Genomic DNA, 13554 nt, shown 5'->3' with positions numbered 1-13554 from the left:
ACCTCTGTTAGATCACCCCTCAAGTTCCTATGTTCCTGTGAGGAAACTTATCCAGCCTCCCCTAAAAACTTTAACCCTTCAGACCCAGCAACAGCCTTCTGCCCCCTCTCCAATTTAATAATATTTTTCTGATAGTAGGGTGACCAGAACTGTACACAGTACTTGAAAATGCTGCCATAACTGCTGAGTTCTTTTTCCAGCAATTTCTGCTTTTGTTTCATGACGGTCATCATTAGGATTGAACTTGAGCTGAGATGTCTTTTGCTGGAAGTCAGGGCTCTGCGCTGTTGCTTGCGGTCACCTTAGTGCACACCAAGAAGTGAAGGCTGTGCTCCGTCCACTGCATATCTACTCCAGGGCCCTCCCAAGAATGGTGATAGAGGGGTCTAGGATATTGTGAAGTATAATTTGATGTGATTAGGTCAAGCTAGTTTCCCAACATTTTGCACAAGGCCCCAGATATCAGTGAGGAGGACTTTGCTGTGGCACTGGGCAGAGTGCATCTTTATTACTTCTGGTATCTAGGTTTTCTCGGGTGGTTCAGAAGAACTTTTACTTTTCAACTGGATACAATTGAATGTATTTTTAGGCCATTTGAGTGGGTAATTGGGAGGCAGTGCTATGGACCTGGAGTCACATGTTGGCCAGACCAGCTAAGGTCACATGAACCTGATGGGATTTTACACCAAATCAGTTTGGTAAGTCAGTTCAACCAATTAGAGTCAACTTCCCACCAATCACCATCCCTTTTCTCCTCCAGTGTAAATTGCTGTGACCATTTGAAATTCGGCATTCTTGAATTTGTCCTGATGAGTGTAAGATGAAATGTTTTGAGAACACTTCTCTCTTTTCAGCAATTATTCAAGTCCTATGCTATCAAGAAACTCACAACTGGGATTGTAATTACCATCCACATTTATTTCCAGGCTCTGAAATCACTCCAGCATCGAGTAACCAAGCACAGATGGGAAGCGCATGGATTGTTACTGTAACAATATATTTCTTCCCTCTAGTTTTCAGAATCCCTCACTATCAATATCCCCGGGGTTACTATTGACCAGAAACTGGGCTTGCTGTACAAGTGCAATGATTATAAGAGCAGGTTAGAGGCTAGGAATATTGCAGCAAGTTACTTACCTCCTGACTGCTCAAATCCAGTCCACTATCTACAAGGCCCAGATAAAGAGTGTAATGGAATATGCACACTTTGCATGGATGGGTGCAGGCCCAACAACACTTGAGAAGTTTGGCACCGTCCAGGACAAAGAGGCCACTTGATTGGAACCACATCCTCAAACACCCACTCCCTCACCACTGACACTCAGTAACAGTAGTATGTATTATTTACAAAATGAAAAGCAGGAAATTGCCAAATTTCCTCAGACAGTAGTGTTGAAACCCATGGTCACTTCCATCTAGAAGGACAAGGGGAGAAGATACATGGAACACCACCACCTGCCAGTTCCCTTACAAGCCACTCAACATCCTGACTTGGAAATAAATTGCCATTCCTTCAGTGCCACTGGATCAAAATCCTGGAATTCCCTCCCTAAGAGTATTGTGGGTCTGCCTACAGTACATGGGCAACAATGGCTCTAGTAGGCAGCTCACTACCGCTTTCTCGAGGTTAATCCCAGCCATTGACGCCCACATCCCATGAATGATTAAAATAGAATAACAATATCTAAGATGAACCCTCGCAAACAATAGCAAACATGACTGAAACTACCAAATCCCAGACATAAGCAGGGTTAACTTTTCTAGAAAAGTGCAGTGAGTGCAGGGTGGTTACATTCTACAAGATATGTGAGTGAAGTCAATCACAGTCACTTATAGCATTGAGTGACTGATGCAAGAATGATCTGTCCATTTCTGTCCTGGCCAGCACTTGGAAGAGTTACTTAAACACAACCCAGAAAGAAAGCTTGGAAGGACTAACCTTGTGCCACACTCTGATGCAGGCTCCAGAAGATCCCAAGGCAGTTTTTCTCCTTCTTCATACCTCGTTTGCACTTGCAGTTGTGCAGCGGGCTGGACAGGAGTGACATGACAGCACTCATGCACTGGTTCTTGGCTCCGGGCCCAAGCGGAGCAGCACTGCTGCCTGCCATGCATTGGCGAAATGTCCTGTACTTGGGGCTACACTTGGGGTCATTGATGCAGGTCTCACTGGCTTGCAAGCAGTCATTGTGGGCCCCTTCCACATTCGACAGTCCATCTGCCAAGGGAAGAAAGAAAGAAAAAAGGACCGTGTTCAGTCGATGGACAATACTGTCATTACTGATCAAATTTTTAGAGAGGTTTTCGTGTAATGTGTTCTTTCATGCCAGATTTTTCCCATTGAGCTGTTAAGTGTGAAGGAAATTTCAGTGGACCAGCACAGGTATAGAGGGCTGAACAGTTTCTCTCTGATCTGTTAGATTTTGTGAGTGCTATCCTGTCTTAGAGTTGGGGATCTTGCCAATTGAATACGTTTCTGGGATATTCGTGCCACACAAATACCAGGCTGCGACCATCAACAATAAGAGACAATCTAACTACCTCTGCCCCCGCTTGACATTCAGTGGTTTTGCCATCACTGAATCCCCACTTCCAATATCCTGGGGGTAACTATTGACCAGAAACTCAGCTGGTCTTGTCACATCAACACAATGGCTACAAGAGCAGGTCAGAAGCTAAGAATACTGCTGCAAACAACTCAGCTCCTGACTCCCCAAAACCTGTCCACAGTCTGCAAGGTATAAGTCAGGAGTAGAACACTCCCCAGTTGCCGGAATTGGTGCAGCTCCAACAACAGTCTGTGATGATACACTGGCTTTAAGAGGAGTATTTGTCCTTTTTTTAATGAAGAAAGGTTGAGACAGAGATGTCAAGTGCCCTGCTCAAAGCCAATAAAGTAATCATCTTGTGAAGCCTTAGGGCTTTTAAAATAAAGTTGGAACAATAGAAGTAGCTTGAATGGGAATGAGGGATGGTAGGGAGTTCCCACAGGATTTTTAGTTTTAGCTTTCTACAGTTGCTGGCATCTTGAAGCTGAGTATGGAAGCTCTTATTCCTCTCTCTGTTACAGCTAAAAGTTGGGGTTCCCTTCCAGCTGCTACAATTGCATGTGAGGCTGAATTTTCCTTTGCCAAGGGTGTGTTTATGAATGTTACTATCTTGGAATAGTTAATTAGTAGTCATTTATATAGGCTTAACTGTAACTCTATCAAAATGTTTAACAAAATTATACATATTATATATATATGTAATTTTGTTAAGCATTTTGATAGAGTTGTAGTTAAGCCAATTATTTTATTTTTACTTTGTCCCTATTTTAACTGCATTGTACAAAGAAAAGTGTTCTGCTTAAAGTTGAGTAGTTTGACTCATCAAATTGCACCTGGAATGCAATCTCTGATTCTTACCTTTAATGTAAGAACAATTTGGGGTCTCGGCCATCTTCTTAATATACTTTTAGGGGCTTTAGGCTGGTCCACAGCAACCCAGGAAGCTGGACACTGTTCAGAACAAAGCCACCCACTTGAAAGTCACCACATTACAAGCATTCACCCCCTCTACCTCCAATGCATAATAGCAGCTTTGTGTACCATCTATAAGATGCACCCCAGAAATTCAGTTAAACATCTTTAGCCAGCACCTTCCAAAACCTCAACCACTTCTACCCAGTAGGGCAAGGGCAGCAGTTACTTGAAAACACCACGACGCACTAGATCCCCTCCAAAACACTCAGCATCCTGACTTGGAATTAGATGGCTGTTCCTTTCGAAATCTAAAGGGTCAAAATCCTTGGATTCCTTTCCTTATGCCACTATGGTGTACATACTCAAATAGGCTGTACGACTTCAAAAAGGCAGCTCACCACCACCGTCTCTCAAGGCCAGCTGGAGATGGGGCAACGAATACTAGCACAGCGAGGCCCACATTTCATAAATGAATCAAAAGGAACAGCCCTCTGAAATAGCCCAATAAAACACTCATTTCAAGGATGATTTTGAATGGGCAATAAATACTGGCCTTGCTAGCAATGCCCACATCCTACGAAGGAATAAAAAAGAATAGGAACAGGAATTGGCCATTCAGCCCTTCACTCCTACTACATCATTCAATTAGAAACATGGCTTTCAATCCCATTTTGGAGGTGGAAAGGGGTAGAATGTTAAAGGCTGGTGCTTCCCTGATGATTCAGTTCACACTTGAAAATCATTCAGCATGTCAGCCAGTGTCCCCTCAGGAGAAGACGGTTGGGATGGAGTCAAGAATGAAGTGGGGAGAGCTAGATGAAGAGTAACAAATATAACATTGAAGTTTAGAACGGAGGGAGATGAGCAAGAGTTACATAAGCAACCAAAGTGAGAGATTTCAATAGTAACATTTTGCAAAATGAGACTCGGGGATTTATTTTAAGCTAATGCACAGTATTGCCAGCACTCAGCTTGCCTTGACTGCTAGGATTAGTAATCCTTTTTCACTGTCCAGACTCTACTGTATTAGAAATATGAACAGAAATGTCATAGGTTGTCCAAAAGAAACGATTAAAAACACTGCTTTTATGGGATTTTTCATTTCCAGAGAAAGACACTTCCATTAATCCTGGTTTCCCTCAAGATCCCATAAGCCATTTGTTTCAGTCAAACTAATGCTTAATGACTTAACACAGCACAGTCTAGGAAACAACAATGCCTCAATCTTCCAGCAACATCATTGTGTTTTGACTGCAAATAGAATAATGCCCATCATCTCCCATCTGGTCTCTTGTGTTGAGGGTTGGATGGATGTCTCAGAACGTAAAGTGACATCTTAACAGAAACCATGGACGGTATCATTTCTCACTTTTTGTTTCAAATGTCACATCTGTCTGATTGCAAAACTGCCTGGTAAACTGCCTGGCAAAACATCTCAATCGGCTTAAAACCATTTTGGCAGAGCTACACAGATGGTCTAATGGATAAATGCATGATTTGCAGTTCTAATGAAGGATTTTACAGCTTGAATCCTCAGTTTGTATTCAGTCAGATTATCTCAACTGGACCTCGGGAGGCAAGACCTGTATTTGACCTCCTCGTCTGTGGGGAAAGGCAGGGATGGGCAAAAAAGTCAATCGGTCGCCTTTCTGTCCTGATTAAAACCAGCAACAGATGTAGCTAGTGCTTTTCCTGTATTCTGTGATGCTCCCACAATCAAATAGCTTGATGATACTGAAAATTTCATCGACTCTGACTCTATCAAACATTGCTTGTTTACTGAAAAGGGGAAAAAGAAGATTTTTTTAATTAATTCTGCTACTTGGCACTTCTTAATGGTGAGATTTATTAGCAATCTTTTAAAATGATCAGTTTACTGCTTTGGATATCTTTATCTGTTGAAATTCATGTCTGCTGTTGTGGCAAAACTTATTTCTGAAATTTGCTCACCAGACTTACCCACCTCTACCTCAGCAAGTGAGAGAAAAATTGAAATTTTCCCCCCTGAACCGTAGAAAAAGTTGGAAAATACCAGGTACACAGTGTCAGTTCATTTAGATATTAGATTTTGTTTTTTTTCTCGTGCCTATTCACCAGCTTTTAGTGATATGTTGAGAGCCAAAGTTTTTTGCCCCTTGGTAATTCCTAATTAGGTAGAAAATATCTCAGGGCTCTGTTACATTTTATTTAAACTATTTTTCCTAACCAACTTGTTCAGGAAATTATTACACACCTCTGAAACAAGTGGGACTTGAACCTATGTCTCTTGAGTCTTGAAGTACAGAGCACTACCACTGTGGCACAAGAGGGCCCCAAAGGGTGCCATGGATTACTGAGTCTCCAAAAACCCTTCCACCTGGAACCACATGTCCTGATTGCAGCAACCCTTATAACTCCAGCCACTCAAATGCAAGGCTCCTCAAGCTCTCATCCTTCCGGTTACATCAGTGCAAATTGTTTACCAATTCTTCCTTCAGCACCTGGAATGTTATGTTTTTGAGATAATGGGAACTGCAGATGCTGGAGATTCCAAGATAATAAATGTGCTCCTGAGATACTGCTTGGCCTGCTGTGTTCGTCCAGCCTCACATTTTATTATCTTGTTATGTTTTTGGATGGGACACCCAAGGCCCTTCCTGCCCTCTCAGGCCAATGTAAAAGATCAGGAAAGTTTTCTCCAGTGTCCTGATAAAACTCGTCCCTCAAACCAGGTGCATGGGTAGGGTGAATAGCCAAGGTCTTTTCCCCAGGGTAGGGGAGTCCAAAACTAGATGGCTCAAAACTTAGGTTTAAGGTGAGAGGGAAAAGGTTTAAAAGGGACCTAAGGGGCAGCGTTTTATGCAGAGGATGGTACGTGTATAGAACGAGCTGCCAGACGAAGTGGTGGAGGCTGGTACAATTACAACACATAAAAGGCATCTGGATGGGTATGTAAAGGGTAGGATTTAGAGGCATATGGGCCAAATGCTGGAAAACAGGACAAGTTAATTTAGGATATCTGGTCAGCATGGACGAGTTGGACCAAAAGGTCTGTTTCCATGCTGTACAGCTCAATGTCTCTAAATCTATCATCACAAGAAATAGAAAGTTACCTGGGCACTTTCACATTGTGGTTTATGAGATCTGACAACTAGCTCTCACCTTTCCTCCCCTACAGTAATAAGAAGGTAAAGATGCCATAATCTCACCAGACTGTAAGGCTGTTCTCTCTCATTTGAGAGGGACGACTCGTGGTCATTTAGCCTAAGAGTCACTATGCCTCAGGTGAGGGAAAAGGTTGCAGAACAGCATTGTAGTCAGTGATAATGGGAACTGCAGATGCTGGAGAATCCAAGATAATAAAATGTGAGGGTGGATGAACACAGCAGGCCCAGCAGCATCTCAGGAGCACAAAAGCTGACGTTTCGGGCCTAGACCCTTCATCAGAGAGGGGGATGGGGTGAGGGTTCTGGAATAAATAGGGAGAGAGGGGGAGGCAGACCAAAGATGGAGAGAAAAGAAGATAGGTGGAGAGGAGAGTATAGGTAGGGAGGGGATAGGTCAGTCCAGGGAAGACGGACAGGTCAAGGAGGTGGGATGAGGTTACTAGGTAGGAGATGGAGGTGCGGCTTGGGGTGGGAGGAAGGGATGGGTGAGAGGAAGAACAGGTTATGGAGGCAGAGACAGGCTGGACTGGTTTTGGGATGCAGTGGAGGAAGGGGAGATTTTGAAGCTGGTGAAGTCCACATTGATACCATTGGGCTGTAGGGTTCCCAAGCGGAATATGAGTTGCTGTTCCTGCAACTTACGGGTGGCATCATTGTGGCACTGCAGGAGGCCCATGATGGACATGTCATCTAAAGAATGGGAGGGGGAGTGGAAATGGTTTGCGACTGGGAGGTACAGTTGTTTATTGCGAACCGAACGGAGGTGTTCTGCAAAGCGGTCCCCAAGCCTCCGCTTGGTTTCCCCAATGTAGAGGAAGCCACACTGGGTACAATGGATACAGTATACCACATTGGCAGATGTGCAGGTGAACCTCTACTTATTATGGAAAGTCATCTTGGGGCCTGGGATAGGGGTGAGGGAGGAGGTGTGGGGGCAAGTGTAGCATTTCCTGCGGTTGCAGGGGAAGGTGCCGGGTGTGGTGGGGTTGGAGGGCAGTGTGGAGCGAACAAGGGAGTCATGGAGAGAGTGGTCTCTCCGGAAAGCAGACAAGGGTGGGGATGGAAAAATGTCTTGGGTGGTGGGGTCGGATTGTAGATGGCGGAAGTGTTGGAGGATGATGTGTTGTATCCGGAGGTTGGTGGGGTGGTGTGTGAGAACGAGGGGGATCCTCTTTGGGCGGTTGTGGCGGGGGCGGAGTGTGAGGGATGTGTTGTGGGAAATGCGGGAGACACGGTCAAGGGCGTTCTCGACAACTGTGGGGGGAAAGTTGCGGTCCTTAAAGAACTTGGACATCAGGGATGTGCGGGAGTGGAATGCCTCATCGTGGGAGCAGATGCGGCAGAGGCGGAGGAATTGGGAATAGGGGATGGAATTTTTGCAGGAGGGTGGGTGGGAGGAGGTGTATTCTAGGTAGCTGTTGGAATCGGTAGGCTTGAAATGGACATCAGTTACAAGCTGATAAAATGTGAGGCTGGTTGAACACAGCAGGCCAAGCAGCATCTCAGGAGCACCCTGAGATGCTGCTTGGCCTGCTGTGTTCATCCAGCCTCACATTTTATTATCTTGGAATCTCCAGCATCTGCAGTTCCCATTATCAGTTACAAGCTGGTTGCCTGAGATGGAGACTGAGAGGTCCAGGAAGGTGAAGGATGTGCTGGAGATGGCCCAGGTGAACTGAAGGTTGGGGTGGAAGGTGTTGGTGAAATGGATGAACTGTTTGAGCTCCTCTGGGGAGCAAGAGGCGGCGCCGATACAGTCATCAATGTACCGGAGGAAGAGGTGGAGTTTGGGGCCTGTGTAGGTGCGGAAGAGGGACTGTTCCACGTAACCCACAAAGAGGCAGGCATAGCTTGGGCCCATGTGCGTAACCATGGCCACCCCTTTTGTCTGCAGGAAGTGGGAGGAATCGAAAGAGAAGTTGTTGAGGGTGAGGACGAGTTCGGCTAGGTGGATGAGGGTGTCGGTGGAGGGGGACTGGTCGGGGGTGTGGAAGAGGGACTGTTCCACGTAACATCCCGCAGGCCCGACCTGTCCCCCTCCACCGACACCCTCATCCGCCTAGCCAAACTCGTCCTCACCCTCAACAAATTCTCTTTCGATTCCTCCCACTTCCTACAGACAAACGGGGTGGCCATGGTTACCCATATGGGCCCCAGCTATGCCTGCCTCTTTGTAGGTTACGTGGAACAGTCCCTCTTCCGCACCTACACAGGTCCCAAACCCCAATCTTCCTCCGTTACATTGATGACTGTATCGGCGCCGCCTCTGGCTCCCCAGAGGAGCTTGAACAGTTCATCCACTTCACCAACACCTTCCACCCCAACCTTCAGTTCACCTGGGCCATCTCCAGCACATCCCTCACCTTCCTGGACCTCTCAGTTTCCATCTCAGGCAACCAGCTTGTAACTGATGTCCATTTCAAGCCCACCGACTCCCACAGCTACCTAGAATACACCTCCTCCCACCCACCCTCCTGCAAAAATTCCAGCCCCTATTCCCAATTCCTCCGCCTCTGCCGCATCTGCTCCCACGATGAGGCATTCCACTCCCGGACATCCCAGATGTCCAAGTTCTTCAAGGACTGCAACTTTCCCCCCACAGTTGTCGAGAACGCCCTTGACCGCGTCTCCCGCAACACATCCCTCACACCCCGCCCCCGCCACAACCACCCAAAGAGGATCCCCCTTGTTCTCACACACCACCCCACCAACCTCCGGATACAACGCATGATCCTTCAACACTTCTGCCATCTACAATCCGACCCCACCACCCAAGACATTTTTCCATCCCCACCCTTGTCTGCTTTCCGGAGAGACCACTCTCTCCATGACTCCCTTGTTCGCTCCACACTGCCCTCCAACCCCACCACACCCGGCACCTTCCCCTGCAACCGCAGGAAATGCTACACTTGCCTCCACACCTCCTCCCTCACCCCTATCCCAGGCCCCAAGATGACTTTCCATATTAAGTAGAGGATCACGTGCACATCTGCCAATGTGGTATACTGTATCCATTGTACCCGGTGTGGCTTCCTCTACATTGGGGAAACCAAGTGGAGGCTTGGGGACCGCTTTGCAGAACACCTCCGCTCGGTTCGCAATAAACAACTGCACCTCCCAGTCGCAAACCATTTCCACTCCCCCTCCCATTCTTTAGATGACATGTCCATCATGGGCCTCCTGCAGTGCCACAATGATGCCACCCGAAAGTTGCAGGAACAGCAACTCATATTCCGCTTGGGAACCCTGCAGCCCAATGGTATCCATGTGGACTTCACCAGCTTCAAAATCTCCCATTCCTCCACCGCATCCCAAAACCAGCCCAGTTCGTCCCCTCCCCCCACTGCACCACACAACCAGTCCAGCTCTTCCCCTCCACCCACTGCATGCCAAAACCAGTCCAGCCTGTCTCTGCCTCCCTAACCTGTTCTTCCTCTCACCCATCCCTTCCTCCCACCTCAAGCCCCACATTCATCTCCTACCTACTAACCTCATCCCACCTCCTTGACCTGTCCATCTTCCCTGGACTGACCTATACCCTCCCTACCTCCCCACCTATACTCTCCTCTCCACCTATCTTCTCTCCATCTTCGGTCCGCCTCCCCCTCTCTCCCTATTTATTCCAGAACCCTTACCCCATCCCCCTCTCTGATGAAGGGTCTAGGCCCGAAACGTCAGCTTTTGTGCTCCTGAGATGCTGCTGGGCCTGCTGTGTTCATCCAGCCTCACATCTTATTCGCATTGTAGTCAGTTAGCTCACTGGCTGAATGCCTAGAGTAAAATAGAGTTAAACTAACAGTGTGGGTCCACTCCCTGTATTAGCTGAAGTTAAAATGAAAGACTCTCTCTCTCTCTGTCTCAACTATTCCCCCTTGCTCTCTCTCTCTCTCACTCTCTGTCTCAACTATTCCTCCTTGCCCAAGGCACTGTGACACTCAGGTTAAACCACCACCAGTCATCTCTCTCTAATGCAGGAACAACCCTATCGTCTGGTAAGACTATTACAACTTTATTTTTACAGAAATAAATGCACATCAACAACTTATTTAATTAGATTTAACACATTTTAGGATGACTCATAATCATGAAAGGCATAAATATAAATAAAAGCAAAGTGCTGCAGATGCTGGAGAACTGAACATAAACTGAAAATGTTGTGAAACTCAACAGGTCTGACAGCATTTAGTGAGAGAAATTGAGTTAATGTTTTGAGTCCAATATGCCTCTTTAATTCTGTTTCACGCACACAGGTACTGCTGGACCTGCTGATGTTTTCCAGCAGTTGCCATATAAATGGGAGTCTTCCTTTCTTTTCCCTCCTCTAATCAACAAATGGAAGGCATCTTAAGTTAATGTTTTCATATTTTAGAACATGGATTGTCACAGTCCAATACATCGGCAGTTCATTGACAAGAAGAGATTTCAATTGAATCAGTTTTATTCACACATGTACTTGCTTGGTTATAGTGAGAAATTTACAAGTCACCACTTATGGCACCATCGTAGTTACAAAGGTACAGAATCTTGAGTACAGCTTCTTCGGAAAAAAAATTTGGTAAAATAAAGAAATAGAAAGACTCGCATTACAGTCCTTGAAAAGGACAGAATTGGAGTAATGAATTTGAACTAAACTTGGAACTCGTGACCTCTGACCTCCTGGCTTTGGAGCTTGTGACCTCCGACCTCCTGGCCTTGGAACTGACAGGGTCCCACCTCCTGGCATCGGAACTCTTGGCTTCTGACCTTGCAGCCTTGGGACTCCCAGCCTGTGAACTCCTGGGCTCAGCTCAGACCTGACAATGCGTCGTCGCGACATGGCATAGTGGCCTGGCGTGTGGGCCTGCTGGCCCATCACGGTGGTCTCTCTGCCCATGGATTTCCGGTCTAAAGCCAAGTTGCGGACTGGAGGCTATGTACGACCATGGCCTGGGTTGGAAGATGGCTGTGTTGGACATTGCTTTTTCTCTCCATTTTATAATTTATTTCTAGAATCTGCAATGCTGGACATTTTATTTCTCTATTTTTCCAAGATCAGTAACTGAAGAAGCGGTACCTAGGGACCTTGTACCTAAGATGGTGCCGTAAGTGATGACTTATACTGCACTCATTTGAGGATATGTGACAATAAAGCTAATTCTAATTCTAACTCTAAAAAATTCAGAACAACAGTCCATCCAAGATTAAAAAAAAGAAAATGATTTGCAATGTAGTGTCCATTTCTGAGCATTAAATTTCCAGAAGAGCACTTGTGCATCGCATGGAGATTCAGGAAAGAGTGACCAGGGGAACGTTTGGACCCAGGCTGTTACATTATCGGTCACAGAGGTCAACAGAGATTGTTTTGGTTGCAGTTTTAAAAAGGCACAGACTGAGCAAAATGTGGTCTGGGGCGATGCAGACTTAAATGTAAATTATCTATTTGTTACTCCATTGGGCAGTGAAGCTCCAATTTAAAAACAAAAATTCGCTCAGTGTATTGGCACAGTTATTATTCATTAGTACAGTGCCATTAGATCTGAGCTCTCCTAATATACTGCTAATGTTGCAGTCACAATGTGTGTCCTGGATATTGAATCATACATTATTAAAGGTTGATGTAGCTACTGCTTCTCTCTCTTTTCAATCCTCTCCTATTACTGGAAACACTTCAGGTGTCCTCCCAGATTTGAACATCTCTCATCATGTGCCACAATGTAGTTATAGTCCGTAAGTCACTTTGCAATTAATTCCCAGATTCTATTGTTGCTTGACCCCAGCCTGACCTTCTCAGCTTATTTGGCTTCAGTTCAATATTGCAAGGGCTGGGCGCTATTACAGAGAAGTATTAGCAAAAGATTTATGATCACAAGCAGTGTGATATGGAACACTGCAATCGCAGTGGAAGAAGATTCAATAGAAATTCTTATAAGGGAATTTGAAATGACAGAGTTAAGGAGAAAATCAGGAACATGAAATTGGCACACACTTTCAGTGTCCCTTCTCTGTTCTGTGTGGTTCTGATTGCAGGGCACTGCCTGTTGTAAGAAAGTTGGGGTAAGGTATGCATTGTACAAGAGGTGTCAGTGTTGCTCAGAATGAAATCGAAGTAGATTGAGGAATCGATGAAAGTAAAATCAATCTTTGGCTGAGTCATATAATGGAAGGTAGTGAATCTCCAGTACATTTTAGACCCAATTTTATTTTGTATTGAAGCGAGTGAAGGACACACATTTATATAGCACCTCTTATGACCTTTGGTGATCTGAAAGTGCTTTGCAGCCAGTGAAGTACGTTTGAAGGCTTGTTACTACCATCACTGCAGAAAATGAGAAATGTAACAAGAAATTCGGGCAGGGTGTTAGTATCAGAGATAATGGGAACTGCAGATGCTGGAGAATTCCAAGATAATAAAATGTGAGGCTGGATGAACACAGCAGGCCAAGCAGCATCTCAGGAGCACAAAAGCTGACGTTTCGGGCCTAGACCCTTCATCAGAGAGCTCTCTCTGATGAAGGGTCTAGGCCCGAAACGTCAGCTTTTGTGCTCCTGAGATGCTGCTTGGCCTGCTGTGTTCATCCAGCCTCACATTTTATTATCTCGGGCAGGGTGTTACCCATTTTGCATTATTATCAACACATCCAAAATGCAAAGGTACAATAAAGCTAGCAAAATGTTGAACTTTTCAGTCCAAAAGATAGATTATTAATTACCAGGAATCATACCAATATCGCAGATTGTGCTAAACGGACCCTACATTGCCTATTCTGCTCACCCAAGGCTCAGTGAGATATTCAAGTATTGGAGACAATGAGCAGATTTTGATTTGTAAACTAAACCGGAGACAGTCACAAATTTTTGGTTTCTAATTTGGACTGCCACACAGTGCACTGATTTCTGCTTCCTAATGTGCACTGTGGACAATGCACAGCCATAGAATCATAGATATTCACAGTACAGAAAAAAAT

At 45.5% G+C, this 13554-nt stretch overlaps 1 protein-coding gene across 4 annotated transcripts in view; it reads right to left on the bottom strand.

Annotated features, from left to right (window-relative positions):
• Positions 1-13554, bottom strand: part of gfra4a (GDNF family receptor alpha 4a) — a 197725-nt gene that overhangs the window by 74518 nt on the left and 109653 nt on the right. For all 4 annotated transcript variants that reach the window (XR_009446565.1, XR_007249140.2, XR_009446566.1 and 1 more), the window contains exon 2: positions 1940-2218. Coding sequence is in view for 1 of the 4 variants with exons in the window: in XM_048545662.2 (XP_048401619.1) it covers positions 1940-2218 (279 nt within the window). In the remaining 3 variants the exon portion in view is untranslated. The remainder of the gene's footprint in view (positions 1-1939; positions 2219-13554) is intronic.

The sequence above is a fragment of the Stegostoma tigrinum genome, chromosome 1 (genome assembly GCF_030684315.1).
Source record: "Stegostoma tigrinum isolate sSteTig4 chromosome 1, sSteTig4.hap1, whole genome shotgun sequence".
Taxonomy (NCBI): domain Eukaryota; kingdom Metazoa; phylum Chordata; class Chondrichthyes; order Orectolobiformes; family Stegostomatidae; genus Stegostoma; species Stegostoma tigrinum.
The sequence above is the reverse complement of the archived record's forward strand: the minus strand, read 5'-3'. Positions and strand labels throughout refer to the sequence as shown.